This window comes from Rhinopithecus roxellana, chromosome 5 (genome assembly GCF_007565055.1).
Source record: "Rhinopithecus roxellana isolate Shanxi Qingling chromosome 5, ASM756505v1, whole genome shotgun sequence".
In the NCBI taxonomy this organism is placed as follows: Eukaryota; Metazoa; Chordata; class Mammalia; order Primates; family Cercopithecidae; genus Rhinopithecus; species Rhinopithecus roxellana.
The window spans coordinates 73,891,505-73,911,876 of NC_044553.1; the positions used below are offsets into that span (position 1 = coordinate 73,891,505).

Sequence of the window (20,372 nt, forward strand, 5' to 3'; positions counted from 1 at the left end):
TGAGAGCCAGTCTGTTGCCAGGAGGAGGCTACAAGGAGCCAAGGCAAGGCTGGAGCCGAGGTAAGATCTATGGATTTGTAGAATCTAAGACTACCCCTACAGTCTTTCTTTATAGCATCTCACCCTATCTAGCAGCAAAGACGCGAGTACAGAAAAAGGGCACTTTGAGAGCATTTTCCAACAAAAACACTTTATTTGTTTTCTTTTTCTATAGCTCCTTCCAAAGGTGATTCCCCCTGCAGCCTAGCCAGTCTGACCTCTCTCTCCATGCTTGCCACTTTTGCAGAACAACAAAACAACACTGGGATGAGATTCAACATTGGGATCTCCATTGGTGGGCAGCAGGGCTGGAATCTACTCTGGGGCACCCACCTTTAGGGACTGGCAAGTGGGGTCAGATGGTCCTGCTGCTCCCTACTGGCTACGACGTCGTTTCTTCCTTCTGCCTGTGGCAAAACTGTCACACCGCCTTTTACGAGGCTGTGAGGATCCAACTACTCCCAGAGCTAGGGGTTCCTCCCTGGGGACCCCAAGTAGAGTTCCTGAGTGGGATCTCTTTTCAGTAGGGGCTGGACCTCCAGCTAGAGCTCGCTTCCCAGACTTGGCAACAGGACATGGAGGTTTGCTGGGGCCTTTTGCCCCAGCAGAGAGCAGGTGGGATGCTCTCTGGCTGCCCTGACCTGAGGCATGGTGAGGACTGAGAGGATGCCGCCTTGGTGACAGGCTAAGTTTAGAGGCCAAGAGGTAAGCAAAGTTGGAGAGTTCCTCATCCTCTTCCTCTGCTTCCTTCTTCTTTTTCTCCTTTCCTTTGGCCCTATCTGCTGACCTGCGTGTTTTACTAACAGAAGTCTCTCTCAGAACTATGGCATCCTTCGTTCCCCATCTAGGGAAAGTGCTTCCAAGGCCCTGGTGAGATGATGTTTTGGGGGTGCCAGTTGTGTAAGACTCCTGACTCTCTTGTAAAGGAGCAAGGTTTTTAGGCTTGGACAGGTCAGGATCCACCCTGCCTTCTCCTTGGGGGTCAGAAGAATTAACATTCAATGGGCAGGTGTCCTTGCTGACCCTTAGTTGGAGGCCACAGTCATCTTTAACATCTAGTATGTTGACCGGTTCTATGGTTTCCAACAGAGGAGAAAAGGAATTGCCTCTGCTCCCTGCCTCTTGGCTGGCTTCAGGCAAGGAGGAGGCATCCTTGGTCCCCATGATAAGGACATCATCTTGGCATGTGGGCAGAAGGGTTTCTTTGGAAGACTCCAGTGTGGAACCGCCAATTCTGCTTTCCAGCAATGGGAAGCAGCCTCCTGCCTGCAGATCACTGGGGTCCCCTGTGGTTTCACGGCTCTGCTCTTGATTTTCTTTGGACCTCAAGGCTGGGCTGTTGGCCCTCAAAGGTCCTGGCAAGCTGCAATCGTTTCTCTTTTCTAGGGCAGCTGCCGCAACTGTGCCTCCACAGGGAATCTCACTGCTCTCCGTATCCCCAGGTACTATGGTTTCTCCAGGACCCAAGGAAATGCTGCCGCTGGAGCCCAGTCCCTGGCAGCCTTCCTGACACTCAGTTACACACGCCTCCACTTGGAAGCTCTCTATGACCTCCTCTATTTGTACGGGCAGCTCCAAGTCTATAGCATCCATCTCACTGCTCAGCCAAAGTCCTGGGCTGAGAGAGACTTCGTCCCTGTCCCCAGCTGCTCTAGGGGAAGGATTCTGATCATCACTCTGAGCCATGGCGGTACCTCTGTCATCTCCCCACATGGCTCCTGCAGAGCCTTCCTGGGGCACTGCTAAAGCCTCCTTCCCTTCAGGAAGCACTGCACGACCCCCCATTTGTCGTCCTTTCTGCAATCCCAGGACTTGCTTTTCTAACCCTTGTCCTTGCAGAGGAGCCAGCTCTGCAAGTCCAGCATCCAAACTGGGAGTGCCCTCAGGCTGGAAGCCTTCCTGCCAACAAAGGGGCAGAGCCTCAGAAGTCCTATCAGCCAGCAGGCAGTGCCCAGGAGGCCCAGCGCCTCCTAGGTGGCCATCTTGAAGTCGCGATACCTGGTTTATGACCTTCCCAGACCCTCTCCTCTCCATACCCAAGGGTCCCGGAGTTCCCTGTAGAGCTGCAGGTTCTGGCTGTAGGTCCCAGCTGCTGGGGGATGGCAGAGTGTTCCCAGCCCTGTGCATCCCTCTGGGGCTCCCTAGGGCTTGCTCCTGCCCACCGTGCACTTCTCTTGCCCGTTTTCCTGAAGAAGAAACCTTTCCAAGGCAAACGGCGCCCCCAGCCCCCTGAAGCCCAGGTGAGGGCCGAAGCCGCCCATCCCCATCTTCATCCTCATCAGAAACAGAAGGACTTGAGTCCAGCTGAGCTCCACTGTAACTTGGAGGCGCCTCTGCATCTTCCTCCTCTTCCAAGGCCAAGAGTCGCTTCTGGACCAGCTGGAAGAAATGGACAAATAATCAGTTCTATACATGATTGTGAAAGAGCTGACTGAGTGGGTGGTACAAGATGGTATTTGGGCAGGGCAAGGAACGCAAGCAAGTCGTTTAAGCGATGGTAGCAAAGACAGATACTGCAGCTCTTTCCCACCTCCTTGTGCCCTATTCCCATGCTGTGAGCCCTTACATTCTCATTTCCTGTGTTTCCATAGCCCTCTACCTACTTATTCTGCACCTGAAGCCCAGTCCTGAAGCTGTTCATCTCTAGAGCCATATCACCCTTGACAGTGTAGGGTTAGATAAAATCTTGCAAGCTTCTTGTTCTCATATTTCCTATACCCCAGTTTTACCTGGGCAAGAGTGAGTCCTTCTTCTTGCTCTAGCTCCTCAATTAAGGCCAAGGGATCTCTCTGTTTTTCTGGGGACAGCAGATCTGCCAGAAATTGAGGGTGAATGACGGCCTCCACCTGGATAACAGAAGGAAAAGTGATGTAAGTCTGTAAGCAGGTAACCTGTGAAACAAGGGGCTTTAGAGAAGAAACCATGAGCTCCCCAACTGTCCCCTCTTACCCCTCCGGTATTGTAAACTGACCACCACCGGGTACACACATTCTCACGATGATGCATGCACACACATTACTCAGTTACAGAACAAAACCTAATTCCTACTACCTTGGACAAACCCCGGATCATTAGTTCCCGGGAGTACCCACCCCAAGGATCTGCTAGAAACCAGACGTGCAGGCCCAGCTCACCTTGGAGACAAAGACCTTCTGAGAACACAGCTCATTGATGTAGCTCAGAAGACCTGGATCTGGATACATGCCTTCCTCCTCCTGCTGCTGCCCTTCTTCCTCTTGTTTTCCATCTGACTCCCCAGTGGCCAGTTGAGTCCCCAGCAGCCCTTCCATGATGTCAATATACTCCTTTACAGCTTCTGGTGGGATCTCCTTGGGCGCCTCAGGAACAGGAGGTCTCTGGGCTTTACGCTGCCGCCGGCGGGGGGCCCGTGCCTTGGAGGCTGCCTTCTTCGGAATGTACACTAAGGGAAGAGATAGATAGGAGAATGGGAAGTAGCACAGAAACTACAGCTTCTGCCTCCCAGCTCTGTGAGGCCAGCAATCTAGGTACATTGAAATGGTTCCAGGCTGGATTGGGCCAACCTGAAAAAGTACCAGCCATGGGAGATTTAGGACCTAGAGGGTCTAAGAATCACTGTATGAGGAATTTTGGAATCCCTGAAATTCCAAGAAACCCCCTGATCCAGCCCCCATTTCTTAGGCAGATGAGGTATTATGTGCTGAATTTAAAGTCTTGGTGAGAGCAGTTAGTTTACTTGACCAACATCAATACCTAGTTCAGGGCAAAAGGAATCTGAGAATCCAGCCTCCTATGGGGTGGTCTGCTTGGAGTATCAAACGCCACTTTCCAGAGTGAAAGCAGCAGAGCCTGGGCCATGCTTTCTCTAATCTGTGACTGGCTTCTGTACACCTCCCTTTGAGCCTTTGGCCCACGGCTCCTGTCAAAATTGGGTAGCCTCACCTGGCTGCTGGCAAACCTCAGAGGCCAGGGGCCCTAGAGGATCAAGTTTCAAAGGGGCTGCAGGAGACAGGCCCTGAGAGCCATTCATCAGCTGTGAGTTCTGAATCTGCATCTCCTCAGTCTCAAACTCCATGAACCTGCAGAGGGTGAGAAAGGCATAGGCAATGCTAAGAAGGAGACCAGGCCTGTCAGAAATCCAGACGACAGCCAAGCATAGCTAAGAAAGGACGTGCTCTCAGGTGGGCAAAGTCTGCCTAAGTCATGTCACCCAGGAGGGTGGTCACAGGTGGCTTAATCATATTTCCAGGGAAACTTCGGGAGCTCAGCACATAGTTCCTTCTCCTATAGTCATCACTTAGGAAGCTTAAGAAAATGAATGGCCAGGTGGGGTGGCTCATGCCTATAAACCCAACACTTTGGGAGGCTGAGGTGGGCAGATTGCTTGAGCCCAAGAGTTTGAGACCAACCTGGGTAACACGGCAAAAACCCATCTCTACAAAAGATACAAAAAAATTAGCCAGGAGTGGTGACATGCATCTAGTCACAGCTATCACGGGGCTGAGGTGGGAGGATTGCTTGAGCTCAGGAGGTGAACGCTGCAGTGAGCCCTGACAGTGCCAGTGCACTCCAGGATGGGCAACAGAGTGGGATCCTGCCTCAAAAAAATTTTTAAAAAGTAAAGAATGAGGACAGGTGCAGTGGCTCATGCCTGTAATTCCAGCACTTTGGGAGGCCAAAGTGGGCAGATCATGAGGTCAGGAGTTCCAGACCAGCCTGGCCAACATAGTGAAACCCTGGCTCTACTAAAAATACACAAAATTAGCCTGATATGGTGGTTGGCACCTGTAATCCCAACTACTCAGGAGGCTTAGGCAGGAGAATCACTTGAACCCAGGAGGTAGAGGTTGCAGTGAGCCGAGATTGCGCCATTGTCTCAAAAAAAAAAAATTAAGAACGATCTGGAGCTTGTAAACTTCTCTTGGACAGAGCCAGGGCTTTCACTACTTTTTATTTATTTATTTTTTTTGAGATGGAGTCTCACTCTGTCGCCCAGGATAGAGTGCAGTGGCGCAATCTCGGCTCACTGCAATCTCTGCCTCCCAGGTTCAGGTGATTCTCCTGCCTCAGTCTCCCGAGTAGCTGGGACTACAGGTGTGTGCCACCATGCCTGGTTTTTTTTTTTTTTCTTTTTTTGTATTTTTAATAGAGAAGGGGTTTCACCGTGTTAGCCAGGATGGTCTCGATCTCCTGACCTCGCCCTACCAAAATGCTGGGATTACAGGTGTGAGCCAATGTGCCTGGACTCACTTCTTTTCCATACCTATCTCACCCAGCTTCATGGATTGTACACAGCAGTGCTTAATATAGGCTTGTTTAATTTAATCAGGCCTATGCAACGCCTGGTGGGATCTCACAGTGGGATCCTCCTCAAGACCTCATTTGCCCCTGCCTACAACCATAAAGAATTCAAGGCAGTTCCTACCAGGAGAATGCTGAGATCGCAGAGTCCTGAGACTGGGATAGGGGTTCTTGGAAAGGTAAATCTAGGAAGCACGGGTCCAAAAGGTTTTGGGAGGGAGTAAGTGGAAGCTAAGCTTGGAAAAATTCGTTCATTTTTCTGAGTTTTTTCTTTCTTTCTCTCCTTCTTTCCTTCCTTCCATCCTTCCTTCCTTCCTTCTCTCTCTCTCTCTCTCTCTCTCTCTCTCTCTCTCTCTCTCTCTCTCTATCTCTCTTTCTTTACTGAGTTTCGCTCTTGTTGCCGAGGCTGGAGTGCAATGCACAATCTCCGCTCATCACAACCTCCACCTCCTGGGTTCAAGCAAATCTCCTGCCTCAGTCTCCTGAGTAGCTGGGATTACAGGCATGCATCACCACACCTGGCTAATTTTGTGTTTTTAGTAGAGACGGGGTTTCTCCATGTTAATCAGGCTGGTCTCGAACTGTGGACCTCAGGTCATCCACCCACCTCAGCCTCCCAAAGTGCTGGGATTACAGGCATGACCTACCATGCCTGGCCTTTTTTTTTCTTTTTCTTTCTTTCTTTCTTTTTTTTTTTGAATCAAAGATATTACAGAGAAATAGAATAAGAGCCAGGAGACAACTTTGGGCATCCCGGACACTGTCTTTCCCTGGCTCTTCCAGAACCAGCCCCTCCCTGGGATAAAGGGGGAAAGGGATTTTCTGTGCCACTGTTTCCAATGGAGGAGCGGTCCTGAAGTTCTGTATCAAGAGCCACTTGCTACCAAGTCAGTGGGACGAGACAAGAAGCTGCCTGGTAGAGCAGACCTCCTCATTACTAGGTCCCTTCAGCATGAAATTGCTATACCTATTGGGGTCCAATCCCATCCTAAGATCTACAACATCAAGGCTCCTATGCAGATTCAGGATCTGGTGACAGGGGAGCTTTCAAGAGGAAATAGGATAGAAAAACCCAAGAGTCAAGGTGGTGGAGAAAGAAGCAAGGATCCAGGAAACCACCATCCTAGTCTACACCCCTCCTCCCCACCCTTTTTTTTTCTTTTCTCTCTCTCTTTTTTTTTTTTTTTTTTTTTTGAGATGAGGTCTTGCTATGTTGTCCAGGCTGGTCTTGAACTACTGGACCCAAACCATCCTCCCACCTTAGCCTCTCAAGTAGCTGGAACTACAAGCACACACCCAGCCTAACATCTTTTTTTTTTTTTTTGAGATGGAGTCTGGCTCTATCGCCCATGCTGGACTGCAGTGGTGTAATCTTGGCTCACAGCAACCTCCACCTCCCAGGTTCAAGCGATTCTCCTGCCTCAGCCTCCCGAGTAGCTGGGACTACAGGCACATGCCACCACGCCCAGCTAATTTTTGTATTTTTTTTTCCAGTAGAGATGGGGTTTCACCATGTTGGCCAGGCTGTTCTTGAACTCCTGACCTCAGGTGATCCACCCGCCTCAGCCTCCCAAAGTGGTGGGATTACAGGCGCAAGCCACCATGCCCCGCCTTAACGTGGCTTTGGATAGTTGCTCCCACCCGAGCCTCTCAGCTGCCCCTACTGCTCTCAGCCACACAGCCTCCCTCAGGAGAATGAAAGTTCATCGAACTTGCCGGGCGCGGTGGCTCAAGCCTGTAATCCCAGCACTTTGGGAGGCCGAGACGGGCGGATCACGAGGTCAGGAGATCGAGACCATCCTGGCTAACACGGTGAAACCCCGTCTCTACTAAAAAATACAAAAACTAGCCGGGCGAGGTGGCGGGCGCCTGTAGTCCCAGCTACTTGGGAGGCTGAGGCAGGAGAACGGCGTAAACCCGGGGGGCGGAGCTTGCAGTGAGCTGAGATCCGGCCACTGCACTCCAGCCTGGGCGACACAGCAAGACTCCATCTCAAAAAAAAAAAAAAAAAAAAAAAAGAAAGTTCATCGAACTCACCTTTCCGCCATCTCATAAAAGATCATCCTGTCAAAGTTGCTGGTGTGCTCCCACTCCTGCACAGCCAATGGCAGTCCCTCCTCCAGGGTCATAGTGGGCTTCTGCCGGGCCAGGGAACGAAGCACTGGGCTAAAACCACCATTGAGTCAGTCACATTCTAAAAGTGTGCTCCCATCCACCTGCCCTTACACCTGCCTCAATAACACATCCCCTGCCCCTCATCAAATCTATCGTGCCCCTCAGGCCCTGTCATGTCCCACTTCTGATTAGACTTACGGACTCTCAACCTCCCATCCATTCATTCACCATACTCGCCCCTCTTCCTGTTGAAATTTACAACTAATATAAAATCAAACAGATAATTTTTCTCCCCACCTTTTAAAATCAACCGCAGCTACCACCCCTAATTCTCACAGTGCCATCCTCAATTAATTATTAGAAAGGGAGGACTCGTGCTGGGCGCAGTGGCTCATGCCTGTAATCCCAGCACTTTGGGAGGCCGAGGTGGGTGGATCACGAGGTCAAGAGATCGAGATCATCTTGGCCCACATGGTGAAACCCCATCTCTACTAAAAATACAAAAATTAGCTACTCAGGAGGCTGAGGCAGGAGAATTGCTTGAACCTAGGAGGCAGAGGTTGCAGTGAGCCAAGATCGCGCCACTGCACTCTAGCCTGGTGACAGAGTGAGACTCTGTCTCAAAAAAAAAAAAAAAAAAAGGGAGGACTCATGTTATTAAATGAACGGGATTCGCTATAAAGTAGGTTTAACCTTGTCCAGAGGCTCTTGGTTTTTTTTTTTTAAAGGCATTTGCTAACCCAAAGGAATCTCTAATTAAAGGTCATGTGGTGTTTTTATTTATTGCTTTTTTAGTCTTTGTTTCCAGATACCCCCCACAGACAGTCAAATGCCAATACTAGACCCCCACTTCTAGAGGGCTCTTGAGCCCTTTCTAATCCAGAAGAAATCAAGAGCCCAGCCTAAAGTAAGGGCTTCATTTTTGCCTCTCTGACTTCCCTTGGAGTCCTCAGATATTATTAAGCATCAGAATCACCTGGGGAAGCTCATCATCACCAAACTGCAGCTCCCCAGGATCCCACAACTGAACATTTTAGGAGCTTCCCAGGCTGCAGTGGTCTCGACTGCCCTTTGTGGAAGACCCTGCCCAGAGCCGCCAAGTGTGAAGCACAAGCAGGCCAGGACCTGAAGCAAACGGATCCCATGCAAACCTTGAGAGCCCATCCTGGTTCAAGATTTTGAAATTTAGGCTGCTAGGCTCCAAGAGCGAACTCAGATCTATCTTGAGAAAGCAGGGAGTCAGGAAGATGCTGTACATCTAGGACTTTGGGGGAACATCTTGATTCATTTGCTCCAAGTTCGGGGTAGATTCCAAGGGGGAGATTCCCTTAGGAGTTCAGCCACTGGAAGAGCACCATGTAAATTTGTTTAAAGCAATAAAATGTGGTATGTGTTATATAGTGGCTTACACAAAACGCTGAGGGCATAGGGCAGGTGAGAGGGACAGTGGGTCTGGGTGGAAAGGAAAGACTATTCCCCAGCTGAGCAATGACTGTTTTGTAAACTCAACAGCCTAGGACCCGGGGCTCCTTGGCTAAACATACACTCGCTCTTAAGCAAGGACGTTCTGACCTTTTGCGAGTTCTTTTCCTCTTCTAGATTGCCTTTTTATCATAATAATAAAATAGTTGACATCTAATGAAACATTCTCTGTGCCAAGAACTTCACATATATTAACCCATTTCATCTTCTCAGCAACAGTGTGAAGTAGGTATAGTTATCCCCCTTTTTAAATGAGAAAACTGAGGGCAAAGATGTTAAATGTCCTGCCCAGGATCACAAATCTAGCGAGTGGGAGAGCCCATGCCCTTGACCACTAAGCAAGCTCTACCCACCACCCTATTTCAGCGTGAATTCTCCTGAATAAAATGGGTGGAGGGAGCAGAGGGAGCAGCACGCACACAGTCCTTTGCCTGGCCCCACACTGTTCCGCCTGCCACCTAGGGCCCTGATTCAGGGTCTAGCACTCATCCTGGCTACTTTAGGTAGTTCTGACTCAATGTCAAAAGGTAGTAAAATAGAACGGGGGGGCGGGGTGGACCCTGGCACTTAGAGTGAGAGCCTAAGTTCCAATCACTGGTCTTTGGTTTACGGCAGGAACCCTCTCCGAGCTTCAGTCTTCTGATCTGTAAATGAAGATTACCAGAGAAAGGCTTGCCTCAACTCACAGTTTGTGAGGATCACTTAAGATAAGACACCTGAAAGGTTGTTATAAACTAGGACGTGGGTTAAGGGGCTGTTATTATTATTATTATTATTATTATTATTATTTTTGAGACGGAGTCTGGCTCTGTTGCCCAGGCTGGAGTGCAGTGGCCGGATCTCAGCTCACTGCAAGCTCCGCCTCCCAGGTTTACGCCATTCTCCTGCCTCAGCCTCCCGAGGAGCTGGGACTGCAGGCGCCCGCCACGTCGCCCGGCTAGTTTTTTGTATTTTTTTTTTTTTCGTAGAGACGGGGTTTCACCGTGTTAGCCAGGATGGTCTCGATCTCCTGACCTCGTGATCCGCCCGTCTCGGCCTCCCAAAGTGCTGGGATTACAGGCTTGAGCCACCGCGCCTGGCTGGGGCTGTTATTATTAATAACATGTTTTTCATTCTCAGAGCATCTCCATTGCTCTCATGACCTTCCCTCAAATATTCCTAAATAGCCTAAACTACTACATTCACCCCAAAGTTCTCCTTATTTAAAAGCCCTACAATAATTAATCTCAGGTCTCCCCACTTACATAAGAAAACAGGACAGAGCTTCTGTGTCAGGACTTTGGGACAGGTGCCTCCGGGCCAAGGCTTTGTAACGCTGCCATCGACGGAAGTTCTCATAAACGTCCTTGGAAATTTTGCAGCGGTCACCTACTGAAGGCTTGGATAGAGTGGCCACAGGACCGCCTTCCCCGGTTGTCCCATGTAGCCCTGGCCAAGCTTTTTCCAGGGGCACAATGGGGACCAGTTGAGCAACTGGTGGTGGAGCCTGAGGTGGAAGGCCTGGAGGGCCCTCCTGGCTGACACCAACAGCCTTAGAGGGCAGAATGGTCTTCATATTAGATGCTGTCACAAATGGAGGTGCAGGACCCTCAAGATTCCCACAGGGAGTGCCTGGGGCAACTGAATTGAGGGCATTCTGAGTAAGGATAAAGTTCTGAGTTTGAGAGGGCTCAGCTGATCCCCCTTCTGTCTTGACTTTGACAATGACCTTGCCAGCCCCAGCCCCACTGAGGCAAGGGCCCCCGTCCCCTGTCACCAACAGTGAGCTGGGGAAAGCGGAGAGCATCAGAGGGTTGTCTGGAGAGAATACTGAAGGCATGATGGGCTGTGGAGGTGGCTCCCCGGGTGGGTGGTCTGGTGGGCCAGAAGCTGGTGGGAGAAAGGGAAGTGCAGGCGATGGAGACGGGGCAGCACTAGGTTTCATGCTCATATCCGGTCCCGGCAACGGAGATGCTGTTGAGACAAAGAAAAAGAAGAAATGGAGTAGGAGAAAAGAAGACCAGAGTTAGCTATCTGAATTCCCCATTTTATTTTTATTTTTATTGTTATTGTTTGAGACGGAGTCTCGCCCTGTCACCCAGGCTGGAATGCAGTGGCGCGATCCCAGCTCACTGCAAGCTCCATCTCCCGGGTTCACGCCATTTTCCTGCCTCAGCCTCCCGAGTAGCTGGGATGACAGGTGCCCACCACCACACCTGGCTAATTTTTTGTATTTTTAGTAGAGACGGGGTTTCACCGTGTTAGCCAGGATGGTCTCGATCTCCTGACCTCGTGATCCTCCCTCCTCAGCCTCCCAAAGTGCTGGGATTACAGGTGAACTCCCCCTTTACTTTTAAATTTTTTTTTTGTAGAGGCAGGCACAGTGGCTCATGCCTGTAATCTCAGCACTTTGGGAGGCCAAGGTGGAAGGATCGCTTGACTCCAGGAGTTTGAGACCAGCCTGGGCAACATGGCAAAACCCTGTCTCTACTAAAAATACAAAAATAAGCTAGGTGCACTGGCATGCACCTGTAGGCCCAACTACTTGCGGGGGCTGGGGTGGGAGGATCACTTGAGCCCAAGAAGTCGAAGCTGCAGTGAGCTGAGATCGCGCCTCTGCACTCCAGCCTGGGTGACAAAGGAAAACTCTGTCTCAAAACAAACAAACAAACAAACAAACAAAACTGTAGAGATGGGGTCTCACTATGTTGCCTAGGCTAGGCTCAGACTCCTGGCCTCAAGTGATCCTCCTGCCTCAGCCTTCCACCCCATCTGAGTTCCTCTTTAGACTCGAAGACTCAAAGCACTGATTTTCAACAGGTGAGAGAGGGGATAAGGATGGGGAACTTGTGTAGCTTGCAAATGTCCCCCAAGTGATTTTGATCTTACTCCTCGTTGAGAATGACTGCATTAAAGAAGCTGCTTCTTTTTCTTTTTCTTTTCTTTTTTTTTTTTTTTTTTTTTTTTTTTTATAATTTTTTTTTTTTTTTTTTTTTTGAGACGGAGTCTCGCTCTGTCACCCAGGCTGGAGTTCAGTGGCCGGATCTCAGCTCACTGCAAGCTCCGCCGCCCGGGTTTATGCCATTCTCCTGCCTCAGCCTCCCGAGTAGCTGGGACTACAGGCGCCCGCCACCTCGCCCGGCTAGTTTTTGTATTTTTAGTAGAGACGGGGTTTCACTGTGTTAGCCAGGATGGTCTCGATCTCCTGACCTCGTGATCCGCCCGTCTCGGCCTCCCAAAGTGCTGGGATTACAGGCTTGAGCCACCGCGCCCGGCCTTTTTTTTTTTTTTGAGACGGAGTCTTGCTCTGTCACCCAGGCTGGAGTGCAATGGCCGGATCTCTGCTCACTGCAAGCTCTGCCTCCCGGGTTCACGCCATTCTCCTGCCTCAGCCTCCCGAGTAGCTGGGACTACAGGCGCCCACCACCTCGCCCGGCTAATTTTCTGTATTTTTAGTAGAGACGGGGTTTCACCGTGTTAGCCAGGATGGTCTTGATCTCCTGACCTCGTGATCCGCCCGTCTCGGCCTCCCAAAGTGCTGGGATTACAGGCTTGAGCCACCGCGCCCGGCCGCTTCTTTTTCAACAAGACATACGGAACCCTGTCTGCCAAGAAGAGACAAGCCCAAGCCATCACTGCCTCTAAGTGTTGCTTTTTTTTCTTTCTTTCTTTCTTTTTAGATGGAGTCTTTCTGTGTCACCCAGGCTGGAGTGCAGTGGCACGATCTTAGCTCACTGCAACCTCTGCCTCCCAGGTTCAAGTGATTCTCCTGCCTCAGCCCCTCAAGTAGCTGGGATTACAGACATGAACCACCACATCCGACTAATGTTTGTATTTTTAGTAGATACGGGGTTTATGCCATGTTGGCCAGGCTGGTCTCAAAAACCTGACCTCAGGTGATCCACCTGCTTCGGCCTCCTAAAGTGCTGGGATTACAGGTGTGAGCCACTGTACCCGGCCCCCTAAGTGCTTCTCTAAGAAAATTCCTGGCAGACCTCTCCAGCCTCTCCATAGGCTGTTTACTAAGATACAGAATTGGGTTGACACCTGCTCTGCAGGGAAAACAGCCCACAGCAGCCTCTGTGCAGTAAGGGAACTAGTTCACGGTAAGTTCCAGCCCCTCTCGAGGCATCCATAAGGCCTTTGAGAAGGAGGCACTTTCAAAAATATTATTGGCTCATTCCCTCCTCCTTTCCCTTTTCCTGTTACTTCTTATAAATCTCTCTAAACCTAAAATAACAGAAGAAAGATTCAATCTTTGAGCAGGAGCCGTGACTCTAGGGCCCGTGAGGCTCAGACATCCGGTAACACCTTCCACCCAGCATTACACGTACATCCCCTATGCTCACCTATTCCAAACCAGAGATTAAAACCACCTGAACCCTGCTTCTCCCAGCTGCTCTGTGGCCTCTGCCACCACGCACAGAAGTACTGTTCCCAGGAGAGGATATGTGGATTGGATGTTTGGTTCCCAGAAATTTTGTTGTATAACAGCCAGGAATAATTAAAGAGGATTAGATAAGGACAAGGAAATGAGTGAAGGGAGGGCGGTGTGGGGAGAGAGGTTTCCGGATCTTTAAGTAACTGCTGGACGTGTTTGGCGATGCAGACTATCTGTGGTCCTTCTGCTTGGAGCTCCTAACGTCAGAAATTTAGGGCTCACTAGGAACGAGGCACTGAGCTAGGTGCTAAGGACAGGACAATGAAGTCCTTCATTGTCACAGTTCCAGCTGAGGAGGGGCTATGTGGACTGTAGTCAAAGAGACCAAGGATAAGTATACAAATGTGTACTTAATCAGAACCTGTGTCTCCTAGGACTTTTTATTTTTTTTCCCGAGACAAAGTCTCTGTCACCGAGGCTGGAGTGCAGTGGCGTGATTTCAGCTCACTGCAACCTCTGCTGCCTCCTGGGTTCAAGCGATTCTCCTGCCTCAGTCTCCCAAGTAGCTGGGATTACAGGCGGGCGCCAACACACCCAGCTAATTTTTGTATGTTTAGTAGAGATGGGGTTTCACCATGTTGGCCAGGCTGGTCTTGAACTCCTGACCTCAAGTGATCCACCTCCCTCGGCCTCCCAAAGTGCTGAGATTACAGGTGCTTGAGGTCAGGAGTTAGACACCAGTCTGGCCAACTTGGTGAAACCCCGTCTCTACTAAAAATACAAAAATTAGCTGGGTGTGGTGGTGGGCGCCTGTATCCCAGCTGCTCAGGAACCTGAGAAAAGAGAATCGCTTGAACTCGGGAGGCAGACTTTGCAGTGAGCTAACATCACACCACTGCACTCCAGCATAAGCGACACAGTGAGACTCCATCTCAAACAAAAAAAACAAAACAAAAAAAAAACAACAGTAGAATATAACCTGCTTAAATCTCCTCCCCCTTACAAAAAATATTACACTGTCAAACTAACAACACCCAACTTCTGCATTCTGACCATGGAACATGAGCAAACTCAGATTCAAACTCATTTCAGCCACAGAGCAGAGGGCTGAGGGTATGTCACTGAGTACAGAACACAATGAAAGGGGCCTGAAGGCCTGAGATCCATAAAAGGAAGAAAAACTAAGAGCATCTCAGTGAAGCCCCAGCTCTCATCCTGGCTGTAATGACCCACCTCTCTGGCCCAGATAAATCAGGAAAAACTGCTTCCTGAACTCAAAGCGAAGCCACCTCGAGGGCTGGAAGGAGCTGTGAGGCTCTAAGCAGAGGCAAAATTTTTTTTTTTTTTTTTTTTTTTTTTTTTTTTTTTTTGAGACCGAGTTTCGCTCTTGTTGCCTAGGCTGGAGTGCAATGACACAGTCTTGGCTCACCACAACCTCTGCCTCCCGGGTTCATGGGATTCTCCTGCCTCAGCCTCCCGAATAGCTGAGATTACAGGCATGCGCCACCATGCCTGGCTTTTTTTTTTTTTTTTTTTTGTAGTTTTAGTAGAGATGGGGTTTCTCCATGTTGGTCAAGCTGGTCTTGAACTCCTGACCTCAGGTGATCCGCCCACCTCGGCCTCCCAAAGTGCTGGGATTACAGGCATGAGCCACCGTGCCCGGCCAGAGTAGAGGCAGTTTATAATACATTCCAGCCTAGTTTTCAGGAAGGCATTTCTCTGCAACGGATAACTACAGATTATCTTTTCCCGCTAAGGTCCTTCCCACCTTACCCTCCCATCCACCATCCTCCATCCTCCACATCCCCTTCCCCTCATAAACTCAAGCACGGCAGAATCCTAGAACAGGCTCCAGTTGCCTGAAAGAGACAGATGAACTTGGGCCTTCCCCCTTGAAACCTCTCTGTGGGTTTCAGTCCTAAGACACATCCTCTGATCCCCTCTCCCACCACAAAAACACATGCTGAAGTGCCCCCTGTTCAAGAGAATCAAGTTGCTAATTGCCATCCATTCTCTATACTCAGTATGTGTCCTCAGAGACACCTTGATCTGCCCTTAAGGAGGTCCTCTTCCTTTCCCAGCCCCTAGTCTTAATGGTACAATCTCCTTCTCTAGCCTCCCCGAGTGTGATACCTTTGATGGGGTGTAGCACCTCGCATTCCTTTAGGTCAGCCCAAAGAGCTTGTCCCAAAGGATATGAGCAGGTACCAGAAATCCTCCTCACCACCTAAAGACTTACCTCCATCTGAAGCCATCCTCTCAGGTTTGGGCACTAACTGTGGCTGTCTGGAAGCCTCCAGAATGAGGCAGTCAGGTCCAGGACCCAGAGTAACCTGGCTCCAAGTAGGTGCACAGGGATCCAAGGAAGGGAAGGTAACGATCAGATCAAACAGAACTAGAATATGGAACTCAAGGCATACTGCTGTGGGGGAGGGGAGAGGGAAAAGTGGGGTGAGGGTGGGGAGAGATACTCCATGAAGGATTCCAGTAACTATGCAAAAACCAGGAATTCCCTTCAAACTACAGTTTGACAACACAATTGATGTTCGTCCTTTAGGGCTATTTGTAAACTCTTTCTCAGATTCCACACATTACAGTTTCGCGTTTGGTTCCCTATACTTCAATTCTTCACCAACATATCTCATTTTGTGTCTTTCCATCCCAGCCAGTTCTGTAACTGACTTCCTATTAACAGCAGGTTGATGGTAGACCCCTGACTTAATCCAATGATGGCTATATTTTCCGAACTTAATTCAGACCACATTGGTCTGTATACTTAAGGATCAAGGGAACTAAAGTTTAAATTAGAATTGTCAGATGATCCAAGGTGCTTGATTGCTGTGTTCACACCATTTCCTTGGAAAGCTGTCCAATCTACTAGCACAGGCTCTGTACTCCACAGAAGCCTTACCCTCTGCTGAAAAGTCTCACTAAATAAAAAAGCTGCCATGCAGTTTAAAACCTCAAGAGTAGAAAGTTCTTTGTTTCATTAAATCATTTTGGTTTAAATTTTAAAAATAAAATGTATCTGCTAAGGTTCCTGGTGACTATTTCAGGCCAGTAATTCCCAGACCATCCTCTACAGCCACAGCTTCATCCAAACGTGGATTTCCCCCAAAAGACCTTCCCTGGGGTTCATGACGTCTTTCTTGCTTTCTCCGAGATATCTTTTCTCTTTTCTAAAGACTCTTTCATTAATAAGACCTGAAGGCTGAAATCATCCTTTTCCTTTCTAACAAAATTAACTACTTAGATATACTTTTTTTTTTTTTTTTTTTTTTGAGACAGAGTCTTGCTCTGTCGCCCAGGCTGGAGTGCAGTGGCATGATCTCCGCTCACTGCAAGCTCTGCCTCCCAGGTGCACACCATTCTCCTGCCTCAGCCTCCCAAGTAGCTGGGACCACAGGCGCCCACCACCACACCCAGCTAATTTTTCTATTTTTAGTACAGACGGGGTTTCACTGTGTTAGCCAGGATGGTCTCGATCTCCTGACCTCGTGATCTGCCTGCCTCGGCCTCCCAAAGTGCTGGGATTAGAGGTGTGAGCCACCGCGCCCAGCCTTTAAAAAAATTTTAACAGGTAATACATTAGCAAGGTTCAAAAATCAAACTACAAAATAAAATACATAGCAATAAGTCGCCTCTCACCCCTTATCCCTTTCTTCTATAACTGGATTTTCTATCCCAGAGGAAACCAGTATCATCTGTTTCTTGTGAATACTTGCAGAGATTTTTTATGCGACTACAAGTAAATACAAACCATATTCTTTTTTTTTTTTTTTGGGGGGGGGACAGGGTCTCTTGCTCTGTCGCCCAAGCTAGAGTGCAGTGGCGTGATCTCGGCTCACTGTAACCTCCGCCTCCGGGGTTCAAGCGATTCTCCTGCCTCAGCCTCCCGAGTAGCTGGGACTACAGGTGGCCGCCACCACGTCCCGCTAATTTTTGTATTTTTATTAGTAAGGACAGGGTTTCACCAAATTGGCCAGGCTGGTCTCGAACTCCTGACCTTGTGATCCACCTGTCTCGGCCTCTCAAAGTGCTGGGATTACAGGCGTGAGCTACCGCACCCAGTCACAAACCATATTCTTTTTTTCAGACGGAGTGTCACTCTGTCACCCAGGCTGGTGTGCAGTGGTGCTATCAGCTCGCTGCAACCTCTGCCTCCTGGGCTCAAGTGATTCTCCTGCCTCAGCCTCTGAAGTGGCTGGGACTACAGGCGCCCACCACCACACCCGGCTAATTTTTTCTGTATTTTTAGTAGAGACGAGGTTTCGCCAGATTGGCCAGGCTGGTCTCGAACTCTTGACCTTGTGATCCGCCCCCCTCAGCCTCCCAAAATGTTGGGATTACAGGCGTGAGCCACCGCGCCCGGCCAAACCATATTCTTAAAAAGAAAAAAAAAAAGTGCAAGTTTTTCTCGTTACACAATTAACATATATTCCAATGCTTTTGTCATTATAAATATGGCGTAATGATGCTCTTTGTAATGATATTTTGGTTCTCATTTTCATTTCTTTAAACGAATAAGGAGAACTTGTATATTATTTTAAAAATTGTAAAATCTGCTAGAAGGTGCACTTTATTACGCTATTATTAGCTACTCACCACTGTAAGAAAGAGCGCTGAATTTGCGGTAGGGACCTAAGTTTAAATCTTGGTTCGACCGCTGAAACATACTTCACCAGTTTCATAAAATAACTTTACGCTATTTTCGCTTTACGGAATATTGATACTCAACATGCATTCTTTACCGCCAACGCTTTGAAATGGAGCAGGGGAACTGGATGTGCAAGAGGGGAGGGAAGAAAACCTCTTCTTTCTTCCCTATGGCAAAGGGGCTCTGAATCCTGGAGCCCTTGTTTCTTCAGGCACTGGAAACTCACTGCTCCTGAAATGGGTGTGTATCTTGAGATAAAGACAAGCTTCTATACGTCAGTGTTCTATCCACATCCATCCCTACCCCCCTCTAGCGCCGTGTACCTAGCACACAGTAGGCACACTCCACGTGTTTTAGCCTGCAAAGTTGCAAGTGTGGCCCCCAAGCCGAGCCCTGCTCTCGTGCGCCCCCTTCTGGCTAGCTGAAAATAAGGCAAAAATTGACTACATTTTCCGGCGTGCCAGGAGAGAGAGACTTCCGGCTATGCAGGAAGGAAATTGACGAACACGTGACGCGGTCGGGCGGACCACTGCAGACGGAGCGGCGGACCGAATTGGGACCTCTGGTTTATGAGCTATCATGTTTCTCCAGTATTACCTCAACGAGGAGGGAGATCGGGTCTATACGCTGAAGGTGAGGAGAGAAAACAGGTTGTAAATAGCCATGGCGAGAAATGTAGATGGGAGGAGTGGGTGAGGCCATACACGGAGTTACCTAGCTGGGTGCAGGGAACCAGAAAGTCCAGAACCGAGGTGGGGAAGAACCGGGAGCTCGCGACTAATTTTTTAATTAAAAAAAAAAATGTTTGGCCGGGCGCAGTGGCTCACGCCTGTAATCCTAGCACTTTGGGAGGCCGAGGCGTGTGGATTGCCTTAGCTCTGGAGTTAAGAGACCATTCTGGGCAACACGGTGAAACTACATTTCTACTAAAATACAAAAAATTAGCCGGGCGTGGCGGTGTGCGCCTGTTTTCCCAGCTACTCGGGAGGCTAAAACAGGAGAATCGCTTAAACCCGGGAGGCGGAGGTTGCAGTGAACCGAGATAGCGCCATTGCACTCACTTTACCTTTTTTTTTTTAAAGACAGGGACTCGCTTTGTTGCCTAGGCTGTAGTGCCTCGGCTCACTGCAACCTCCGCCTCCTGGGCTCAAACAATCTTCCTGCCTCAGCCTCCCGAGTAGCTGGGACTACAGGCGTGCGCCACCACACCTGGCTAATTTTTGGTTTGGGTTTTTTTTTTTGTTTGGTTGGTTGGTTTTGTTTGTTTGTTGTAGAGACGAGGTTTCGCCATATTGCCCAGGCTGGTCTCCAACTTCTGACCTCAAGCCATCGTCCTGCCTCGGCCTCGCAAAGTGCTGGGATTACAGGCGTGAGCCACCGCGCCTGGCCTTTTTAAGTTTTATATTTATTTATTTGTACAACTTTTTGAGCTGATCATTGCATCTTCTGTTTTCATGTTTGCCCTTTTTCGCGTTGTCCCCACCGCATTTCATCACTCCGGTACTGACATACATTCTCTATTCCTGGAGCAGAAATTTGACCCGATGGGACAACAGACCTGCTCAGCCCATCCTGCTCGGTTCTCCCCAGATGACAAATACTCCCGACACCGAATCACCATCAAGAAACGCTTCAAGGTGCTCATGACCCAGCAACCGCGCCCTGTACTCTGAAGGTCCCTTAAACTGATGTCTCTTCTGCGGCCTGTTACCCCTCGGAGACTCCGTAACCAAACTCTTCAGTCTGTGAGCCCTGATCCCTTTTTACCAGCCATACTCTTTGGCATCCAGTCTCATCGTGGTGATTGAGCATGCTTGTGTGAGGCAGTCATGGTGGCATCACCCATAAAGGGAACACGTTTGACTTTTTTTTCTTGTATTTGAAATTACTACAAGATTATTAAAGATAAAATGATTTGAAAAGCTCTTATTTTGTGAGTTGTTGGAGGAAAGGATTGGTAGTATTTTTTTAAAGGGAGGGAGATGATGGACGAGAGTACCCCAGAGAGTTGCAACAATACCACTTGGAAGAAAAACTTCAGTCCTGCTGTAGCAAGAGTGGTCATGTGCCCTTAGTGATAGGAGGGTATTGGGGAAGAAAGATTAAGACTTTCACAGCTGTCAGCATTCATTGAAAAATACCCCTGTTGTCAGGTAATTTCTCATCCCTTGAAATAACATTTTGATTAAAAATGGAAGAGTACTTGAAAAAGTAATAGGTATATTATAGAGAGAGGGCAGTGAATTGAAAGTAAGACCAATATTTCCTTTTTGTATAACTTTGAGAAAGTTACTTAACCTGTTTAGTCTGATTTTTCTCCTTACTAACTTATCTTTGAACTCATTGATTAAGTGGTGGGCCTTTTTTTTTTTTTTTAAAGACAGAGTCTCGCTCTGTTGTCCAGGCTGGAGTGCATGGGTGGCTGACTACAACCTCCGT

General features: G+C 48.9%; 2 protein-coding genes across 4 annotated transcripts; one reads left to right on the plus strand and one right to left on the minus strand.

The window, feature by feature from the left end:
• Positions 1 to 173: 173 nt before the first annotated feature.
• On the minus strand, positions 174 to 18,270 carry NUTM1 (NUT midline carcinoma family member 1). 3 transcript variants are annotated; one of them, XM_010386308.2, is made up of 8 exons: positions 17,882 to 18,270; positions 15,516 to 15,609; positions 10,161 to 10,869; positions 7,357 to 7,485; positions 3,961 to 4,097; positions 3,174 to 3,460; positions 2,769 to 2,885; positions 174 to 2,418 (listed from the first exon to the last, which is right to left on the minus strand). In XM_010386308.2, exons 2-8 carry the CDS (start codon positions 15,529 to 15,531, stop codon positions 415 to 417), a joined length of 3,399 nt encoding a protein of 1,132 aa, XP_010384610.2. In that variant the 5' UTR covers positions 15,532 to 15,609; positions 17,882 to 18,270; the 3' UTR covers positions 174 to 414. The 3 variants fall into 3 exon arrangements, with proteins under 3 accessions (XP_010384610.2, XP_010384608.2, XP_010384609.2); XM_010386306.2 differs by having other exon boundaries at positions 15,516 to 15,695; XM_010386307.2 differs by lacking the exon at positions 15,516 to 15,609.
• A 138-nt stretch (positions 18,271 to 18,408) lies between these two features.
• Positions 18,409 to 19,859, plus strand: NOP10 (NOP10 ribonucleoprotein). Its single transcript, XM_010386309.2, has 2 exons — positions 18,409 to 18,566; positions 19,466 to 19,859. The coding sequence occupies exons 1-2, from the start codon at positions 18,513 to 18,515 to the stop codon at positions 19,604 to 19,606; spliced, it is 195 nt and encodes a 64-aa protein (XP_010384611.1). The 5' UTR covers positions 18,409 to 18,512; the 3' UTR covers positions 19,607 to 19,859.
• The last annotated feature ends 513 nt before the right edge of the window (positions 19,860 to 20,372 follow it).